We start from the raw sequence: 23,720 nt of genomic DNA, 5'->3' as shown, positions 1-23,720 counted from the left end.
CTCGATTAAATGGTGAGGCATACGTTCAATTTTTGAGAGAAGTGCATCCAGTACTGCTGGAGGAAGTTCCTTTGGGCGTCAGAAGGGATATGTTTTTTATGCATGATGGGGCTCCCGCCCATTTTAGTCAAGTAGCACGACAGCATTTAACTGAAACGTATGCAAATCAGTGGATAGGTCGAGGAGGACCACAGAACTGGCCCGCTCGATCCCTGGATCTCAATCCTCTCGATTTCTCTATTTGGGGCCATTTACAGCATTTGGTTTATCGTACTCATGTTCGCTATAAACTGCATCATCGATGCGTGCAGAGTAATCAGAGAGACTCCAGGAATATTTGAGCAAATACGTGGCTCAATGCGCCGACGTCTAGACGCATGCGTAACGTCTGGAGGTAGACATATTGAACATTTACTATGATTTCTACATGTTGTGTGTTTTGTTATTAATAAATTAGTTTTGTTTATTACCCTCCAATCGTTTAATGCAAGTACTAACTACAAAATAACAATAAATCCAGTTCGCATTTATGACGATGTATCTCTGTAGTTGTTATTATGATAATTTTTCGATGCGAACTGGTTTATTTTGGGCAAAAAACTCAAGAGACATTTTTTGTTTAGAATGAAACAGGCTATCGGAAGTGAATTTTTAATTCTAGTTCATTGTTTAAGTTTGAAAATGTCTATATAGGACGAAACTGCAGTACCGTTAGTTACAAATAAAAGTGGTAAAAACATAGCAATTTTCATTTCTCTTTTCATCATGATCTCCTACCACATAGTAACGGCTACATCCATCAATTTAATTTTTAAATGGTAAACAAATAATAAGACAAACAGTTATATTGGAAATAAATTTTAGGGGTTGCGTTTTCCACCCCTTACAACCATGGGATAAACCAAATAAATTACTGGCTGAGTGTCTTTTTGGTAGTACAAAACGTCAGGTTGATTTCAATATTGTAACATTTCAGTGCTTGTGAAAAAAATTGTTATACAAATTTTATGTACCCCGTTCAAGGGGCTGTATCTTAACAAGGAATGCTCCAATGAAGTTTCTTTGTATGAAAGATCCTATCTTTTTTTCGATGAGGAATCACCTTCTCAAATGTTTCACACTTATTCAGTATAAGATATATCTTCGTTGGTAGCTGGGTGGTTTGACGTGGGTGCTTTATTCACTCAGTCAATCGGCCGATGTGTGAGTCGAGGGCTCAAGCTCCAGGCTGAACGCTCGGTTAACGGAAAAACATACATTTAAGACCAGTACTTTATTACATATGATATAATCACCATTCATTCCAACTAGCTAATGAAAATCCTGAATCATTCCGAAGGGATGCACAAAACAAGCGCCTTGAGTGCTTAAAACCCATGAGATAATAAAGGATAACTATTATGAATATGTACGTATACCTATAAGTATCTTTTCATATCGAATTATAAATAATGAAGAAAATCCAACCATTGCAAATATTCAATTAAAAAACGACAGAAATAAGACAGTATATATGAATTGAACAAACGAACAAAAATGTTATTTGAACTTAAAGTAGGTACTATATTAATAATTCAATTCATCAAGTTGATAATTATTATTTTCATTATTATTATGATCTCGTAACAAGCGATCAAATATTGAATTTCCAAAGAATACACTTTCATGCTGAAAACATAGTAATCAAAACAATTTACGCCACATCCAACTATCAATTATATTATCCATTCGTTCCAATTGTAATTGAGCTTCGAAAAAACCCTAAGGTGTCTAGTTGACGCATGAAAGCGGGTATTATCTGGGATACAGATTAGAATAATTAATAATAATTAGCTTCTTTACTTTCTCTCTGAACGTTGTAGGTGAACCCAAGTATATGTCAAAATCAGTTACTGATGAATTTTTATAGCCCAATCGTGATTTTTTACCGATTGGACCTCCACCCGAGCGGATAAAAAAAGTAGCTGCGGGCTTCTATTTCGTTATGCGTGCAAGGAGTAGATTCGGATGGTGGATAAAATGATGGATCGTTGCTGAACGGTATGTTAATTTTTTTAACATGGTGCAACTTTCATATAGAACTATGCTTTGAAAAATAATGTCGAACTCACCGACAGCGTTGTACACTGTTATCATTGACATCTAACATTTCCTTATTTCGATTCTACAAGCTGTGCTGATTGTTTATTGGCAGATTTCGTTGTTGGATAATTAGTCACTTTCACTTGACCTTGATAGAGATTTGGCGGGAAGATTTAAGGCTCGAGTTATCTTCAACGCACAATTTTGCAATTTTGCAGTTTTACATCATCATTGGTTGACTTAGCTTTATTTCCCTCGATTTGATTACATGACCTTGTTATTGTACAATTTAGGACAGGTAGCCAGATTTTACTGATGTTTATTGACTCTTCCTTTTCATTAGAGTCTTCGTTCGGGAACATTCTAGGGTAATGCTGCTGAGTTGGATGTTGTCACATCGAATCCGTGATAGATCTTCGATATCTTCCAACACTGATATTAACTCAACTTGAAATTACGAGCTTCTCCATGAAAAAAAAATGACCTCAAATATTCTAGTACCTGCACTGGGGCGATTGCTTTTGAAATAATTTTGTGTTTCTGATAATTCTGGATAATTAGTTGCAACGCCACACGTAGGAAAACTGTTGATGGAATGTCGGTGTGGAAGACTGAATAAAAGCAATAATTATGAGCAATCCAATTGTTCTAGCCAAAATTCAAGCTTTCATAGGTGAGTTCCAACACAACAAAGTTTTATGATGCACTGTTTGGAACCTTTGGTGTAGTAATGAATATTACTGTAGTTTTTTCCCAACACCAAATCGTTATTTTCAACACCTCGACACGTGTTTCGATCACCAGGTGATCATCTTCAAAGAGGAAGATTAAACTTCCTCTTTGAAGATGATCACTTGATGATCGGAAAATAACGATTTGGTTTTGGGGAGAAAACTCCAGTAATATACAAAGTTTGTTGCTGTTTAGCATCACATAGCATCACAGTGGGCTTCAAATTGATATGAACATGATCTGTTTAAATTTTCCGTTAATCAGCTGTCGCCCTATATGAACGACAACTCTCAGAAATTGAGAAACTTGTGCGAGCTAAGGACTAACAATGACTTACCTTTTAACGTGTGATTTTTCGAAAAAAATATCTGGTCGAGGCGAGAATCGAACCCACGACCTCCCGATCGTGAGTCGGGCGCACTACCACCGCGGCCAATTCCACAACAATACAGGTGGTAATTCGTTAAAGCTGTTTGAACATATTTTGTATACATATTTCAAGACATACACTGAATAATTTATATGGGTGAAACGAGTTAGAAGTGTTTCAACAAAAACAGTTCAGTTTTTCGACATCAATAAAATGATAATATATGAATGAACAGATGAGAAATGTGGCCATTTCCCCGGAGCCGAATACTGAGTTTTCACTATTTCTCAACTGAAAGTTATATGTACAATGTCAATAACCCGCAATTCAAATTCTCAAATTGGCCAGAAATGAAAATACTTTTTCCCACTCACGTCATAGTCGTGTCGTAGATATGTTCATTGTTCTGAAATGATCCATAAAATATGATCAATAAAAACATGCTTTTGTGTAAGTAGATTCCCTGTTGTACAATTGTTACTATGTCATAATAAAGAAGTGAGTTTTTCATCGACTTTTTTTGGGTATTTTTTACCTTCCACAATCTTTACATTTCGGAGGCCAAAATCTGCTTCCGTCTTCAGAAATGGACAAAAAAATCGAAGATATTTCCAGTTATTTCTTTCCAAAACGCAGAGATTGTGGAAGGTGAAAAATACCCAAAAAATAGTCGATGAAAAACGTTGAATATTTGAAGAAGTGGAATTTTGTGATGAATTGTTATTTTGCGTTCCTAAGAAAATATAATTTTGATAAAAAACACGAGAATAAACGTTGATAAGAGTGCAGTGTATTTTTTGGAAACTTTCATAGCTCCAAAATGATGCAGAAACATTTTTTTCAAAATCGACTCAAGATTCAAATGTACATGATATCATTTCCAAAAAGTTATCAATCTTATTTTTCAACGGTCAACCTTATTGTTCATGAAACCATTACATTATTCTTCTGTAGTGTTCATTCCTCAGAATGCTAGGTGTTCATATTCTACATATGGTATAAAGAGAAAAATATGTTTCTGTGATCAGAAATTTCCTCACAAAAACGTGATGTTTCCTTTTGATATGATGGGTATTTTCTCCAATTACCATTTGGACTTCAAATAAACTTTTCATTGATTATATATTTAAGGAAAATATCACATCTATGTGGGAAGCTTCCATTAATATACAGTGTGTAACAATATACAGTGTATAAAAAGTAAGATTTTTAAAAAAAGCTCGGACACGTCGATTTCTAATTGAAGGGGACACCTTTCAAATTAATCAGATTTTTTGTAGTACGCACTCCCTCGGAGGTGTTTTTAAGGTACAATTTACGTTCAGAACTTTCATAAAAAAATAAATGTTTCCTTTTCATGACAACCTGCTAATACGTGTCCATTTGATTTCGTAAAAAAGTAAGAATTATTTGTTTATTACGAGGAGATTTTTTCGGGGGATGGGGTTGGTTACCACCCTTACATTTCAGGTAAATTGAGTGGCACCTCCTTATGAAGGTTGCCTTTTGACGTGGATATTTTATGCTTCTTATAAAAATGGTGAATCATACTAAAAATTTACCTACACAACGAATACAACCTGCTGATTTCCTTGAATGCTGATGACACAGAAAAGTTTAAAAACTGTTTTAGGGTTAATAAATCCCAATAATTGCTTTTAAAGCACACACCAAAAAAGTAACACCTAATAAGGGTAACTCACATAGGAAATTTAGAGTAAATGTTCAAAATGTGCGCCAATTTGCTCCATGCAACAATAAAGATTTTTTTCGAATTTTTCTCTCACATTATTCAACATTTCAGGAGTTATAGCTCGGCATTCATCAACAATTATACGACGTAATTCATCCAAATTGGCTGGCTGTGTAGCATAAACTTCAGACTTTGAATATTCCCACAAAAAGTAGTCCAGTGGTGTTAAATCTGGTGATCGTGCTGGCCATTCAATTGGACCTCTTCTGCGAATCCATTGTCCTTCAAAATGATTATTCAAAAAATTTCGAACCTGCTGGGCATAATGGGGTGGTGCACCGTCTTATTGAAAATGGATAAGTTCATCTTGACATCTGGGATCCTGTTCAATTATTTGAACTATACGAGGATGTATTGCCTCTTCAAGAAATTGTAAATAAGAATCACCGGTTAAATTTTCATCAATTAAAAATGGACCTATGACATGATTGCCCAATATTCTGGCCCAGACATTCAACTTTTGGGGATGTTGAGTATGTATTTCTGCGTATTATCTTGGGTTTTCATCCGACCAATAACGGCAATTCTGACGGTTCACGCAACCATTTAAATGAAATGAGCTTTCGTCCAAAAAACAGATGTTATAAAGCAGCTCGGGATTTTGCATTAATCTCTCACTCATGCCCTCACAAAACTCCTGTCTTCGGTCAAAATCATCCTCATTGAGGTCATGAACAAGTTTGATTTTGTAAGGATGGAATTTGTGGTTTTTAAGGATTCTCCATGCGCTCATATGGCTTATTCCGGCCATTGCTGATAAACCTCTGGTACTTAACCTGGGTTTGGCGATGACTTGACCAATCACTCCAATCGCATTATCGTTATTCACTACCCTTCTCTGAACATTTATTTCCTTATTTAAAACCGAACCTGTCTCCCTGAACTTTGTGACCAAATCCAGAACGTGATTTCTGCTTAGGTGTTTACCAGAGTTTTACTCGTTGAATGAAATTAGCATTTTGGTCGTTGCCAAAAAATAAAGCAATAACTGAAATCCTTTCAGCAGTAGTGTAAGGCATTTTTTTAACAAATAACAATACACGACCCGTTTAAATAAAACAATTGAACGATGTGCTAATGAAAACTGGAAGAAAAGAAGTGGATATTGATTTTGAAGAAGGGATTTTATTTAACAAAAAACTGATAAGAAGAATTGCTTGAAAATTTTTTTATTTAGGCATACAAGTTACCGAGTGGTCTGTCTAATGAATTATTAATATGACAATTTTAACTTCAAATTATCTCGAGAAATAATCGTTACAAAAATTTTCTTTTAACAGTATTGTAAAGGTATTCGAAAGACCTTTGAGACAAGGTGCCACTCGACCTACTTTCCCTATCTAAATAAGGGTCGTCGGACGCACCCCTCCGACGGGGTGCGTATTACAAAAAAACTGATTATGCTGAAAGGTGTCCCTCTTTAATTAAAAATAAACGTGTCCGAGCTTTTTCCAAAAATCTTACTTTTTATATTCAAAAACGGCTCTGTTAAGTTTTCATTGTTTACACACTGTATATGTATTAATGTGCGCCACTGTCGTTGAAGGGGAAGTCACAGTCTATCGCAGGTCTCCTTTTTCCTCGTAACCCGCCTTTCCTCGAATCTAGTCACTGCGACACAATCAGTGTCGTAAATATTAGTTTGCTGAGCCCATATGATTTTCTACATCCTTGTTTTGACACAGCATGAGTGTTAATCTCGATGAGCTCGTTTGTACTCAGGAAACATAGCAATTATTGGTAACAACTATTTTTGAATGAATTCCCAAGTAATAAAACGACCCGATGGGTCATAAAATATTTTGTACGCGACTTGTTTGGGGTACTGAAATTGGATGGACTCGATAATGTATATTAAACCTACTTTGGAAAATCATTACCGAATCACATATTTTTGTTCGAGCACTCTGTTGTCGTTTTTTATTTATATTGAGTTACTCTTTATTATTAGGAAGCAGAGTACCTATAATCCATTGTTACTCTAACTGTAAAGTGATTTCCACCGAAAAAAAAAATGCACGATCTATTGAACACTGCCGAGGTGATATAATTATACTGTTTCCTTGCTATTTAGAGCAGAATTGCAGTATTAGTGCCCAGTTGAAACGACCTGCTCTTTGTAGGAATTCAATTATGACTGCTGAAAGGTTTATTTTGACGCCATATACAGAAGTTTCTAGGAATACTGTACCACTTTTCAACAATTGTCACTGTAGACCAACTCAGTTGCACCAGAATAGTTTACGTGAGAAATTCATAAGGGTTTTGCATCCCTTACGTTGAAATAAATGGAGGAATGAAATAATAATAGGTGATCGGTATACAACATAAACTGCCACTGTAAACGGATATGAAATTGTTAATGTTCTACCGTTTTCTATGATTGCTTTAATAGAAAAAGTAGCAAAATACAGGGAATCATCATAGGGTTCGATGCACTAAGCCTTACAACTCCTGATCGAAATCCTATGTCGAAAATCCATCAAGAACACTCAAAGCTTTTGTTTTACACTCCTCCAACTACAGTCCTCTGACTTTTCAAAATCTGGGATTCGGGCAGTCAATGTACTCCACTCTCGTCGATTTTGTCGAATTTCTAATATTTCAATATTTTTTTTGGGTTCAATTCATTTCTGTTTTCATATTTTCAGCTGTTTTCATACTTCGGTTGTTTTTATGCTGCTGTGATTTTACCTGGCAGAACAATAATACAGAAAACTGTTGTGAATGAATTGTGATCACTGTTCGATTGATTGAAATTAACCCAGAATACGATTTCAATGAATCCCCTTCAAAATTATTATTTTGAAAGTTATCATGATGGGTGGTTCTTAAAAAATTTTCACTAAAATCAACACTGTGTGTTCTTAGGCGAAGCCAGCCATATAGAGGATCTCTCCAAAATGTTTCCTTCATACATAGACTTGTAATGCACTGTTTGGAATCTTTTGTGTAGTAATAAATAATACTGTAGTTCAATCCCAACATCGAACCATTATTTTAACACCTCGACACGTGTTTCAATCATCAAGTGATCATCTTCACGAAAAACATTGGATTCTTGAAGATGATCACTTGGTGATTGAAACACGTATCGAGGTTCAAGAGAAAGATTGAAATGGTCCTCTTGAAAATGATCACTAGGTGATTGAAACACGTGTCTAGATGTTAAAAATAACGGTTTGGGGTTTGGATTAAACTCCAGTAATATTCACACATAGAATTGGTATCGGTTAAAAGTTCAGGCAATACTATTACCTGTTACATTCAACCATTCAAGTATACATACAGGTAGCCCATCAATTCCAAGTATGACATTTCTAAAAGTAGATATCTGTACTTCACTTCTCACTTTACTTCAATCACTATGAATAAAAAAGTGTGCGTTTCGGGACGCCCAACAGAAGTGATAACTTAAACTAGACTAAGTTGAAATATTCAATATAATTCATCATTAAAACTTCTATTGATCATTATATATATGTAATATATTATAGCTATCATAATACAATTGCTGCAAGATTAAATGATGATACTAATAATGTATATAGGTACACAAAATTAGTATCATCATTTTCAAGCTACTTTGCATATAATGAAAGGATATTACGTGCTTGCTGGTTAGCTTTTAAATTACTGTCAATAGTACATGTCTAACGAACACTAAACACTGATCGTTTGTCCGACAAGAGAGGAGAAGCCTACCTTTTGCTGATGTATGCGTGAGAGAAAGGGAAGCCAGACAAACTGGCGTCGTCACACATTAGGTAACGAAAAATTTCACCCTCCCATAAGAAGTTATCACTTCAAAAAAGTCTATAACCGTCTATAAATTAATAAAAATAATAAAAATGAACAATATGGCTTTGAATAAGTGTCAGCAGTGATTTATTTGCCGTACTGTTGCAGATTGCCCAGAAAAATCCAAGATCTGTGAAAATAGAAATTTAATTAATTGATACGTCACAATCTGCAATCTGGTATGTCACAATAGGCAAGAAGGGTTTTTTGCATTCAAATTGTATCAGTATGAAATGAAAAGTGCAACAAGGTAAAGAATGCTGGGGCTTTTTGAATAAATGTCATGTCGCACATAGATCACTTTAATGAATTACAGGCCATCCTTCGTTTCAGTTCCTCCTTCCTCTAGTGAATTCCACCCTGTACTCTCTTTTACGTCCGCGCTCATGGTTTCACCGCTCTATTTCCTTACGCAGAGATGGATCTCGGCCACGCCCGATTACCGACCTACAAGCTCCACGATTTTTGTCATAGAACCAGATTTAGTGCACCGTTGCGGATACATGCATGCCGTTTACGTATTGTGGGCTCTGGTCACTTTCGATTCTATTCTTATGTAAAACTATTTATGGTTGACTTATGATTTGTTTATCTGATCACCGACAGAATGGAATGCTCGGTGATTCGAATCATTTCGCAAGAGGCATTAATTAATGGGACAATGAGCATGTCCGGGAGTGTATCCGATTTTTGAAAAATGTTTGAAGACATTTTGAAATGATAATGTCAAAGAATAAAACAGAAATGATACCAATAACGTTGCAGTGTCATATTGAACAGAAGTGATAACTTAGGTTCTTGCCCAAAACTATATGTTGGCTAAACGGAAAGATTTTTTTCACAAAGGATTGAAGAACATAGAAGTAGTTTCTTGAATGTGAAGTCCAATTCCATATTTGCAAATTATCATTTGACAGAGGTGTATGACTGTGGTGTATTATATTTGAAAGAGAAATGTTCGAAATCCAATTTTTGGAATGCTCAGAATTTATTTGATTTGAGAATTCTGAATTCTTACTGGATAGTTGAATGATTGAACTATTGAAAAATTATCAGATGAAAACAATCAAACTGAAATGGAAATTCACCTTCTGGTTTTGAAATGTTGAAATTTGAATATGTTGCATATTCCTGTTAGAAATCCATTTAATCTTGTCTTCATTTACATTATTTTATATCTTTGTTGAAATTTTAACATTTTCGAAAGTAGTCCAAAGAAACTGTTTTCGAACATGTTAGGTTATTTGTTTTTCCGGAAACCGTGTCCAATGACGAATCAATAGGACACAAATCTTCAATTTACTCCTTTGTAGAGCAAAATTTCGAATATTTTGGTTCTCATTTGTATCAAATATTGAAATCCTAACAGATAGTTACTAACATAAACATTCAAATTATTGATTTATATCGAATGCACAATGTATTGTAACGTTTTTCCCTCTGGATTGACCGATAATTGACTACAATGAACAATAATCAAACTTAACTTTATTCCACTTCAAAAAATCTGTTTGATTCTGTTTAAAATCTGTTTTTCCGTTGATCAGCTGCCGTTCCCATACGATTGACAACTCTCAGAAGTTGAGAAACTTGTGCGAGCTGAGGACTAACGAGGTCTTACCTTTCAACGTGTGATTCCTGACACGGTTACAGAATCATCCCAGATTCAACCAGATAAATTCTCTCGACAAAAATATCTGGTCGAGGCAGGAATCGAACCCACGGTCTTCCGATCGTGAGTCGGGCGCACTACCACCGCGGCCAATTCCACAACACAACAACAAAAACAGCAAAAACCTCAACTGGAACTTCAACTATTATTCGAATGCTACTAGATGCTACGCTTCGCGTACCGCACTGTTACTTCCGCTTGACTGTGTCGATATGCTTGTGGCTAGCATTTATATATCATATTCTTATTGCAATAGAAAATTTCGCCGAAATTCAATTGAAATTGGTAGCATTATTCATGCTTCATCTAGAGCGGCAGCGAATATCGTATATTCGCGCGCTGTTAGCTACGTCACTATTGGTTTATGGCTACCAGTGGGGGCCGGCTTTATTTTCTTTAGGGCATGATTCACAACAGTATTTAAGGTACTTAATTAGATAAGAATTAATTCTCTATTGTTAAAAATCGCTTTGAATAAATGTAAAGGGTAAAAAATGGTTATTGTGGGTTATTGCTAAGAAATAGACATCGTAGATTTTTCTGTAGACCTTCTTTAGGTGTACAATACTGTAATACATTATTTGATCTCGTAGGTTTCATCCAGCGTTTGCAATGTAAGCGGAAACAAAATGTGTTTATTTACGATTTCACGTTAGAAACCCCAAAAATTATCAGTGTTTCTCTACTGTCGTGCATGTTATATAGATATAAATATTCTTCTTGAATCTATTGAAAAACCCGCATCAAAATCTGTTGCCTAGTTTCAAAGATCTAAGCATGCATAGGGACAGACAGCGGGAAGCGACTTTGTTTTACACAATGTAATGATTTATATGAAAATTTGAGCAATTGCTGATATTCAAATGATCCAATTTGTTTGAGATTCTTAGTATATTCGAATGACTTTTTTTGAAGGTAAAGTTTACGTTTCAGCTTGATTGTTATCATCTGCTATTCCTAATACGAGATTTCTAAAACTATGGATACGAACAGGTTGAATCGAACATTTTCCTTTTTGGTAATTCACGAATAATATGTTATATGGAATATAGAGTGGTCGTAATGATAGATATTGCCTTTACGACAGCAGGTTTTTCTGCCCAATCACAACAAAAGTTCTCCCAATATGTTCTCTGGAATCTGGTATTCTCACTACCAACACGTCGAATTTGTCATTTTATAGGTCAATTGACATTTGTGTTAGTTCTTTCCATCTACACGTACCGGCTAATCTAATGAATGTTGCTACCTGAAAATAAAGCAAATTTAGTTGATACTTCAAATTCTACAATCTTGATATTTTGTTGGAATCATCTTCAACATTGAATGCTTCATTATTTGCTTCTTCAATAAATTTATTGATCTGCTCGCTGTTGAAGACTTCTGGGTTTTCTATTCTACAAACAACGGTCTTTATTTCAAGAAGTCCAATGAACTTCAGGAAAGTGGCTATGTTTACTTTTCAATATATATTCTTCAATATATATTCTTCACAAGGAAAGTGATTGAAAATTTCATATTTTTGCGCCAAATGAGCAAAAATTACATTCTCTGTTACATTGTTTTTTTTTATATTCATCAATTTCGGGAACAAATCATACCTAAACGTTTTCGAATCCGGACTTTGCTGTAGTTGCAGCAGTTGCATTATAAATTTTGTATTGCACATTTATTTTCAAACTCACTGTCGCTGTTATTTTCTATTGCGATAATTGCGAAGAAAACCATTAAAACTAGCAAAAATCGAATTATTAACCGATTTCATGTCAAACAACTGCATTTATCAGAACCATACCACCAAGATTTTCATATTTGCAATGACAACGATGTAATTCTTTTGGACCTATTCCGAGAAGTACGTACTTCCCGAATTGGACTAGGCCGGATACATGCTATTTTCTCGAAAAAAAGTGGGTATTTCCCGAAGAAGAAGCGCGAAAGAATACAGTTCGTTCAACATATTTTTGTAGTGAGTGAAATGTTTTTCAAATGGCCTTTGCAAAATTAGGCAAGTTAGCCCTAATTTGACTCACTTTTTCCCGATGTATGTGTGAGATCACAGTGCTGAGAATAGAATTTCAAATTAATACATTGTTTTCATTTCATATGTATCTATATACTATGTTGTATTTAGGCTGTCAAATATGATATTTTGGCGAACCCGCAGGTTTGACCAGCTTTCAAAGCTTTTGAAATAGCTGAGTATTTAACATTAGGAATCACTTACGGTCTTTCTGGATATGAAAATTGAAAAATCGAGTATGTATATCGAATAGTCTGCACTGTTCAAAATTTAATGTGATCATTTGGTATTCTTTTAGATAATTTGTATTGGACTGAATTGTATTTTAAATTCGACTGAATTACACAATATTTTGAATAAACTCCTGTAGTAATTAATGTTAGCATCTATCAGAAAAATAGTAAAATAAAATGAATTTTACCCTGACATTGAAAAAATGTAAACTGTAACATGAAGAATATTGAAAATATAGTTTTTGTTGGAATATAACTGTACAACTACACAGAAAGCTTTTCGATTATGAAAATTTTCGATTTTTATAGATTTTTTTATTTTTCAGAAGCCTTCAAAAGTCACAGAGATTATTGTGATATGATCACAATGATACTTTCCCACAATCTCACGTTGAAAATTGAGACCTCATTGATCCGTTTTGAGGCATGTCGTCGGTCTCACTCAAAAGGAGACACAGTCGATTGGTGGTAGTAAGAACGAATTAATCATTAAAACTCCTTGTTGTATTATGAAAATTAGAAAACAAAGAATTTTTATAACATATTAATCAAATGACACGTCAAAATCAGACCGCAATAATTGCGTGAGAATAACTATATTAGTTCATTAAAGTAGGAGTCGGTGAGTTGACATTTACTCTGCTAAGGCAAGGCGAGTGATTTGAAAGTATTATCAATAATTAATGATATATCGATCGAAATTTTGCAATAGAGAATCGCTTTCAACAAATCTCGAGATTATTTATGTCGACACTCGTTACAAAAACTGGTGCAACTATATGAGGGACTGTTGCGTGTAATTGTCTTTCTTTCTGTCGGAACCGTAATAGATCAACGCAGAATGATTTACAGTGTCACTCAAAAAGTATACATCTAATGGTTTTATCACTTTCATATCCATTGAAAATGAATTGTACCACTTGCGAAGTCCAGCAGTTCAATCAAAATTATCGTCTATGTATCTCAAGCCTACCGAACCGAAGAAATAGAAGAAATAATTAGTATGTTCGATTCAAGAAAAGCTCCAGGATTCGATGGAATTACTATAAAAACTCTTTGAAAAGTTCAATCAGAATTAGCACCACTGATAAGAAAATTGATAAATCTTTCTTTTTCAACAAGTTTGGTACCTAATAATTCTGAAATTGCCAAAGTTAAACCATTATTTAAAGCAGGTAAAAAAGACCAAATGACCAATTTCAGTTTTAGCAGTTTCATCTAAGATTATTGAAAAATCAGTACATTCTAGATTGTTTGAAAATCTTGGGAAGACAAAATTATTATATGATGGGCAATATGGATTTCGAAAAAAATACGACACAGAGTCGACAGTACTAGATGCCATAACCCAATTACAGCTAGATTTAGATTCAAACAAAAAATGTGGAGTCCTTTCATTAGACCTGAAGGAAGCATTTGATACTGTGGGCCATGAAATTCTTCTGAATAATATAGGTATCAGAGGTTTAGTTTATAATTGGGTTCAAAATTATTCAATGGATAAAAAGCAATATGTTTATGTTGGCGACATAATAAGTTCAAAATAATAATATGTGGGGTACCGCAAGGATCAATATTTGGACCTGTTTTGTTTCTTATATATGTCATTTCTTTAGTTACAGTAAATTCATTTGGTTACTAACAAATATTTGCTGATGACATCACTTTAATTTACAATGGAAATAGTGTACAAGATATCAAAATTAATATTTCAGTAGACCTTGATCAAATATCTTCATGGCTTCAATGCCATAAAATGACACAGAATTTTCGAAAATCTCTTATACCACAGCAATTCGTTCCCCGATCGTGAATTACCTAATCGGCATTTTTTTGCTGTGCTTTATCGTCGATTCAGGAACAATGAAAAAGTTTCTGGGAAGAGGAGAACTAAAAAACATTTTGCAATATCTGAAGATACACAAATTAACGTTTTAGCCTACTTCCAAATAATTCCAGTAGAGAATTATCTAAAGAAAAAGCTGATCCACCGTCTGTTATTCGACGAATTATGTAGAAACATAAGATTTCTCCTTATAAGTTAGGACCAGTGCAAACACTAAAACCTGGTGACTTTGAGAGACGACTGGGATTTAAAAATAAATGCAGACAAGATCCAAACTCCTATAGAAATATTTTATGGAGCGATGAGGATAATTAGCCTCCATTACTTAATTAGAGAATTTTAATTATTGTAGTAGACGTGATCCATTTGCAGTCCATTCCCTCAATCTGCAAAGACGATTAATATTAATGTTTGTTGTGGTTTATTTAGAGGAAGAATTATCAGTCAATTTTTATACCATGGTTCTTTGAACGGACCCCGTTACAATGATTTATTAACAAGAGTTTTCGAAGAGTTTTTCGATGATCTTGAATTGGAAGCTCATCGAATGATCTATTTTCAGCAGGATGGAGTACCAGCACATAATTTCAGTGGCGTAAAGAAATGTTGCAAAACTGTTTTTACCCATTTGTGCCCAACTGACCTTTTTCTTTGAGTTACTGATTTTTTCTATTTTTATTGTTAGATTTATATAAATTGAAAGGTATTCTGGACGAATTTTTTTTCAACAAATCCAAGAGAAAAATACGCGTACTCAAACGAGTGTAATGCTGGGAACAAGTGAAGTAAAATGTTATCTATGAAATATTTTTTTTCACTACTAATATTACCAGTGTGAGAATAATGTTGTGTTACATTTTTGGCAGCTCCAGCTTGCACGTAAGTGGCACTAGTTGCATCTCAATTGTTTTTTTAATTTCATTGGGTAGTGTCCTGTTCCATCAGTCACCAAACTTCGTGGAATATTCCTTGAAGAAAGTCTAGATGACTGTGGATTCCTATACATTCTTAGATAATGTCTTGTTTTGGGCCGTGTGAAATCAGAGTAGTTAGAAAACCATGACTCGAGAAATAGTTTTCGAAAAAAATAACATGATCTCCAGGTTGTTCAATGACTTGAACAAGTTCCAAACAATTTTGGATCCCCGAGGCAAATTTACACCAACCACATTGGGAGCAGTTGATTTTGCACTAAAGTAAGTGTCAAATTTATAACAGTATCCTGTAGATGAACACGGTTTTGCTTTGTCCAAAATACTTCACCATAGCATCATCAATCGAGAGCTTTTCATGAAATATACCCCACTGCAAAAAGTTTTCATTCATTTAATTCCTCAGGGGACGTACCTTGAACATTTTATCTGTTTTATCGAGTTCTGCATTGTTGGCCAAATAAAAATATTTTTTTATTTCATAATATCTGTTTCGACTCATACTTTCAGCAACTAATGGGATTTGCATATCTCCATATAGGCACCAATATAATCTTTCAAGAGCTAAACGATGATACCCACTCAATAGAAGAATTTCTATGAAAGTCTCCATTTTTCCTTCAGAGACGGTGAATGTGTGGTTATTCTTATCGCATGCATATCTGATAGTTTATTGGATACTATACGCAATGATATTTTGATCAAATAATGTTTCAAACATTTAAATTGGGCTTAGATCTGATAGCTTTGCTTTCACTAGCTTTCAACTTCAGTATTAGTCCATTTGGGATTTTTTCTGGATAGTAGCTGTTGGTGTAATATGGCCAAAAGAATGTCATCTTCACTATCGTATTCTTGATTATATAATCTTGCCAAAGGAATTTCATCTTCACTGTCATATCTATAATCAAATCATTTCGTAAGAATATCTCTACCTCACCAGGAATATCTCTTAGTAAAATATCATTTTGAAAGATCGTCTCCATCGAATTCCTCAAAATCAGTGAGGAAATCAGGTTAATAATAATAATAATTTTTTATTATTTCCTTGTTAAAAAGTACATTGTTATACGTACAGTGACAAGGAAAACGTCTGAGGGTAGGACACGTTACAGAGTATAATGTTTGTAGTAACCAATAATCCAAAAATATGATACATATAGGTATATACATATAATTATTTGTTTGGCTAAGATTATGTAGAAAAAATAACTATAAATAAATAAAAGTTAATTTATCACATAGTTGTGATATTTTGTCATTAAAATATAAAAAAAGAGTTTGAAATTCGTCAAGTGTGTAGCAATTTTTTTCAATAAGTGCCTTTTTCAGTCTTGATTCAAAAATGTTAAGATTTGGTGATATTTTAATTGATTCTTCTAATTTATTGAACATTTTTGTTCCAAGATGAAGAAAACTTGTCTGATAAAGAGTTGTTCTATGAATATTTGGCATCAGTTTGTCTCTAGAACGAGTTGGATAATTATGTTGCTGGGAAGGTGTATTATGCTTGTTTCTATAAACGTATATACACAATTCATGAATATAGAGACCAGCAACAGTTAGTATCTTGAGATTTTTAAAAGCATCTCTACATGATTCTCTCCAACCAACCGGCAATGATTCTTATTGCATTTTTTTGCAAAATAAATATTCTTTCAGCAGCAGATCCGGTACCCCAATTCAAAATTCCATATCTCAAGTGGCAGTTCATGGTCGCATAGTATAAGCTCAGTAAAATCTCTTTACTACAAAAATTAGCCATGAATCTCAGAGCATAGCAGTTTTTTCTCAATTTATTACAGAGGGTCTCAATATGAGGAGTCCATGTGAGTTTGTAGTACAAGGTGACGCCTAACATTTTTGTAGAAGCACAAGATTCAATTATCAGATCCCCATTTTCATGAATAACAAAATGTTCGGGCCAGTTACTAATTGTGAACTTCATCATCACAGTTTTAGATGTATTGAGTGTTAAGTGATTTTTTTCTGCCCTTATGTTTATTTGTTTATGTACATCCTAGGTTCTTTCCTGTAGGGTCATTACATCAATTTCCTTCACTATGAAATTTGTGTCATCTGCATACGCTACTGTGTGAATAGTTGACAATCCTTAAAAATATTTCATCAGGTCATTTGCATATATCAAAAGCACTATTTGCTCAATGTACTCATACGAGCACACATGGAAAGAACAACGTATAGAATTCCAGATAATAAATTTTTTGGTTATCTAGCTATCTAACAGTAATTTAAACTTACATTTTTCATCAATTATCACAGATATGCACAAATAGAACAATAATTTATTTTGTATCTTCACTAAACGATCAGTGATGCAATACTCATAATTTTTGCGGTTAACAATATGACCGTTATTATTTTATTTCGGATTCTACTATGAATTACAGTGCAGCTAATGACATCGGTTCGAAACTTCTGCATTTGGTCAATAGATGTTGATGCAAAATTTTTAATTTCAAAGTGTACTCAAATGAGTACGATGATATGAAATGGGTTAACAGATATATTGCTATAAATGGCCCTATAATCAATAGAATTGATGGCCAAATTCTGTTGAAAGCAACACGTAGTGTCAAGAAAAGGGCGCAAATGTGTGTTCAACAGAAAAGCGGTGCTTTTGAATATTTACTCGATATTTCATAGCTATAGTTTTATCAATACTTCAGCACTATTTAAACAACACATCATTATTTTTGTAGTTTACCTGATGATAACAATAGTTCCCCAATAGTTCAGTAATTTTCTTTCTATCTAGACGCCCGAAACAGTTCCAAAATACTAGGTCTTTATTTTTTTCATAAAGTGTAAGTATCATCAAGTATCTGTGTGGTATCTTCTTCACGATTCCGGGCCGGCAAAAAATAGTTTCTTCCCATCAATCTAGCAAGCTATTTCCTTTTTTCAGCACTGAAACATCTCCTTATTTCACGCAATCTCCTTCAACGACCAGCCAAAAATGGAGCCTGCCGTCCGGTACCTCGATACGTGCCTGTGTAAAGTACTGCAATTACAAGAGCGTTTACGGACTATCAAAGCTCACTTTGATTTGTGAGAAAAAACGTGGGAACACAACAGTGCCACAATTAGTTCATGTTAGTCACACATGGAATATCATTATCAGTTCATTAAAGTGGCAAGTTGATCTCATTGCGAACGCAATTATCAATTATGACAGACAGTGATCGTGATTGTTCGGATTTGATTTAGTATCGATCTGTTTCGTAAGAGGTGTGCCTTAGCGAGACTGAGAGTAATCGAAATGGGAGTATATGACTGATTCTCTCCAGGTTTCTGCAGATATTTTATCATTGTTCTCAGCAGACAAAGCAGCCGCAGAATGAAGGGTATTTCGGAAGGAAACGTAAAAACTGCTGTCTGCTCATATTTGAAGGGAACAACCTGGAGCAAACTGAAATATACAAGGCCTGATCAAAAAACAAGGTGAAAGTTCAAATTTCGCGAGTTGGGTACATTCAATTAGCTTTTTTTTTAGTTGGTACACTTGCTACTCCCGACATTCGGAACCAACGAATACAACGCTTTGTGATGCTTGGTTGGCCGTTAGCAGCAAAATATTTAATCCTTTCTGAACATACCCTTACTCAGTGGAGACGGGTGGGGTTCTTTATCGAACAAAAAAAATAAATACAACCCGAATCGTTATACCAACTATATTATTTAATTAAACTATCAAGTTTGATAATCCTTAATAAAATCAAATAAATCTTAATTGCTTGTTGTTGACAATTGACAGGGTGACAATGTTGTGGAACCGGAGCTGGATAAATATCTCAAAACAAGAGTCCGTCGATGAAAGACGTTTGACAGTTGGGGAAATCGCAATTATAAATGATGGCTAGCCTGATTTGAGTAAAGAAAAGAGTGAGAGGAGTGACAGGAAAAGAATGAAAAAGAGGGGCTATGGGCTATGGTAGACGGGGGTCAAAGGTCGATCTTCATGTAAATATTGCAATAGATGTAAAAATGCAATCTTGTAAATTGTATGGTAATATTATTCGTCATAAATGTACTAGTTACATGCGCTAAATTCTTCAACCTTTTAGTATATATACTGAAAGTGTACACTGTTAACACTAGAGGTAAGTTGTTTAATTTTGACCAACTACTAGGTTTGTTTAAAGTTATTATTTATATGCTTTTTCTTTTCAGGTTTTTTCTTTTTAGGTTTGTTTGAAGTTATTATTTATATGCTTTTACTTTTCAGGAAATGAGGATGTGACTGAGTTAATGGTCTAGCACAACTTAATAACTGTACAACTATAAAGAAAGAAAACAAAACAATATGTGCAGTAATTCATGCACAATCAGTGAAAGCGACCATGCCGAAATGAAAGACCATGATAGAAATAAAGCACAGTTGAAAAGGGCTTATCTGTTTCGTCGGTATCTCCTTCAAGTCCTGATCCACTTCATGAGAGTCTCCTAAGAGTTGGCCTCATGACAGCTCCCAAATCCCCATTATCAAGCAGGAAGAAATGGGAAGTCAGGTTTAGCACTATACTCCACTACCCTACTTCTTGATATATAAAGCAGAACAAATCCAGGATGATAAAAGGAGGAAACAGGCCTGAAAACAATAAATACATTCAGTACTAATGACATTCTATTGTAGTGAATGTTCAAATGAGGAAGGTAACATACCCTAGATGTTATGTGGCCTCGAAAATGATTACGTAGAACTTACCTCGAAGAAGGTTGGAATGTTCAGTACTCCAGAAAATATATCCACAAATGAGTGGAGGTGGTTAAGATTACCCAACTTATCAATAATCTAGTGTTTTTGAACGAGATTTCCAGAATAAATCGGCAAAATGCGTAAATTGAATATCACCATCAAAATGGAGGACTTCAATTTTTTTTTCAGTTTTTTTTTCTCTTTACATCTGTGCAAGTTCTAGTTATCTTTTTCCCAAATCAATGATACCAAATGTGGACGAAATTTCAATCATAGAGAAGAATTTCAATACAGGCATAAATCAACCTGAATGGATGATAAGTATAGGTTATGTTTTGAAAATGTATTTATTTTGCAATAACTGCTACATGTTTAATGACCCAAATGACTGAAGAGACCAAGTCTACCGCCAGAGATAGTGAGAGTAGGAAAGTTTGAGAAGAATTGAAATAAAAAAATATAATATAGATTTGTTGACAATCAGATTCCTCTATTTATTTTCTCCTTCTTTCCTTTCATTTCAGTCTAAAATTCTTAATATCTAGAAAGGAAAAATAAAACCGTTACACACTGGTCTCGAATATATGTTTCCAGTTTCAGTTGTTTAGCATTTTGAGTTTGTTGTTGAGACGCATAAAAGTTAGTAGTGATCTGCGTGCTCAGAGATTTTCTGCTATCGTAAAAACGGATCAAATATTGTGTTCAAAATACTCAATTGCTCAAAAAAACTTTGAACTTGTGATGCACTGTTTCAAACCTTTGGTCCAGTAATGAATATTACTTTAATGTTTTTCCCAACACCAAATCATTATTTTTACACCTTACCAAGTGATCATCTTCAAGAGGAAGATCAAACTAAACATATTTACAATGTTATCCTGATTCATACCATAGATACCTGCGCCGTAAATTGATTTCAAAATATTGACTTATCTACTAGACTTAACCCTTAATTAGATAGGTCGAAAATTTAACTTTTAAACGAAACTATGAGTCCCGGGGACTCACATTTTAAAATTGGCTAAAAAAAATATTATTCTTGATGATATCATAAACTACTATTTTTTTGTTACAATATAAGTATTTTCGTTAAATAAAACGACAATTATATAAAAAAAAACTTTATTCTAATAACCGAAACACTGCATTTACTAAAATAGGAACATAAAGTGTATGCTTATTGTTATATCAAATAAAAAAATGTAAGATAACAAAAACCTTATAATATTCTATAAAAAATAAACATATAATATACTAAAAAACTCAAAAAAAATATTAGTTTTGGTAACATATATCACAAGAAAAATCGTGCATATGCTAAACATGTAAAAAAAAATTATTCTCTTTGTACGCAATTATTGCAAATTTTTTTTGCGCATGACAAACAAATGGGTTTAAAACATTTACAGCAAAGGTATGCTGTTTTTGTTCTTTTTTTATAATGACATAAGGTACAATATTGTCTTTGGTCTCTTGGAAGTTTCTCAATTCTTGGGTCAACTTCTTCTGGTACTTCTATGCCTATGATACTTGATATTGAGGTTCGTAGCTGGCGAGGAATCTTTGTGTTGTATAGGCGACTTCTAAGATTATTTTCATTAAGATTAGCAGCCAATGCTTTTAAAAAATTAAGTCTGGATAACTTATTAGCCCTTTTATGGCTTTGGTGCAGTATATAGGCATTTAGACCAGCCATATCTAAAATTCTAAAAAATATAGCCATGGGCCAACGTGTAGTTCTGCGGCTACAGCTGTAAATCGAACACTTCTGGTCAATAGAATCTACACCTCCTTTTGTATTGTTGTAATCTTCTATAATGATGGGTTTACCAGTATTGGGGCCAATTTCATTACTATGGTGCATAGAAGAATAAAGAACCACCGCTTTATTTTTCTTTGAGACGTAACTTACTAAGGTACAATCATTTGTAAATCCAAATAATGCAGTGCCAACATCTCTATTTTTATTGGGAAGGAACTCTTTAGGAATTATGGCTTTATTCTTTTTTAGAGTCCCAATTGTAGTTAGTTTCCGTTCTCGTAGGGAAGTAAGTAGCTCCATTGAAGAGTACCAATTGTCTGTTGTTACATTGCGGTTTGAGTTGAAGATAGGCCTACAAAGCCGCAAAACCGCTTGGGTGGGAATAGACTTTCTTATGTCTTCTGGAAGTGACTTGCTTGCATCAGAACCTTTTCCAGTATACAAATAGGTATTACAAATGTAATGAGTCCTAGAATCTGCTAAGCATTGCATTTTGAGGCCATATTTGGCGGGTTTGCTAGGCATATACATTTTAAATTTGCATCTACCTCTAAATGCAATAAGCATTTCATCAACTGTCGCATTGGCGCCAATACTATAGCACTTTTGAGAATTTTCATTGAATAAATCCAAGACTTCAGAAATAGCGCATCCTGGATCTACAATTTTGCGTGCTTCTCGGTTCTCAAAATCATCAAATCGTAATGCGACCAGTAATGCACAGAATCTTTTGATTGACATAGAGGCTCTAAAGATTTCACGCCCAGTTCCATCTGTAGCAAATAGTGAAAGTATACTTTCGCGATTAGACTTGAACACTGCACTATAGAAAAGAAGGGAAAAAAGGGCCTTCAGCTCAATAATATTGCATTCTCTAAAATTGTACTCCCCAACATGTATTGATCTTATTTTTTCAAGTTTTTTGTTAGTCCATTTTAGAACAATATCCATCATACGTAGATCAAAAATGTGTTGAAAAGACTCCAATGGGCTAAATGGATTTTCTTGAGCAACGGCGGGTTTATTACAAGGAAGACGAATTATATTATGCGCTAAAGTTCTAATATTTCGTGTTGGAGGTTTGGAAGACCACTTGAACCTGTTCTTACCATAATAATAAGTATTCGATGGTGTTTCGATGATTGAAGTATCGGGATCCTCTAATTCTGGATCTGAATCATTGGACATTTCTGATTCTGTTTGATGTTCACTTTCAGTATAATCACCATCATCAACATCTGATAGCAGCTCTTCTAGTACATGTTCTTGTGGCTGAGTACCAGCATCATCCTCATTTTCGTCCAAAGCTTCCAACTCCCTTAGCCAGGTACTAACGACGGTTTCGTAATTATCATCTAATGGATTCACCCTACTTGGGCCAGGTAAATTTGCCATTTTTTGCCTAAAAACAAAATATTTATGTAAATATAATCGTACCGTAACAATACACTATGAGTCCCACGGACTCACCTCCGGATGGTACGTACCGTAAATAATTTTTCGAAGGAGCATCCGTCCAGCGGTCGATTCGGGAAATGACTGCAGGAAGGTTCTGTAACGCACGGCGGATTTGGCGCAAAACAGTGGGGGTCACGAGCGATTAAAATTTCAGTATGAGTCCCCGGGACTCGGTGTCTAAGTAAGGGTTAAAATTAATTTTACAATGTAACCTTATGTGAAATCTAATGATTGAAATATTATTTTAACAAGCTATACAATAGTATAGTATACTCCATATATGAAACATTGATTGAAATTCATAAAAATAGATCCAACTATATGTTACAATCTCGG

At 34.3% G+C, this 23,720-nt stretch overlaps 1 protein-coding gene across 1 annotated transcript; it reads right to left on the bottom strand.

Annotated features, from left to right (window-relative positions):
• Window positions 1-11,642: 11,642 nt before the first annotated feature.
• On the bottom strand, window positions 11,643-23,434 carry LOC141482556 (uncharacterized). Its single transcript, XM_074176048.1, has 2 exons — window positions 23,036-23,434; window positions 11,643-11,659 (listed from the first exon to the last, which is right to left on the bottom strand). Exons 1-2 carry the CDS (start codon window positions 23,319-23,321, stop codon window positions 11,643-11,645), a joined length of 303 nt encoding a protein of 100 aa, XP_074032149.1. The 5' UTR covers window positions 23,322-23,434.
• Between the last annotated feature and the right edge of the window lie 286 nt (window positions 23,435-23,720).

Source organism: Leptinotarsa decemlineata, unplaced genomic scaffold (assembly GCF_025532065.1).
Source record: "Leptinotarsa decemlineata unplaced genomic scaffold, Ldec_3_MD MMD2_tig00001393_RagTag_RagTag, whole genome shotgun sequence".
Lineage (NCBI taxonomy): Eukaryota > Metazoa > Arthropoda > Insecta > Coleoptera > Chrysomelidae > Leptinotarsa > Leptinotarsa decemlineata.
Note: the sequence above shows the minus strand (reverse complement) of the source record. Positions and strands in the feature narration are given on the sequence as shown.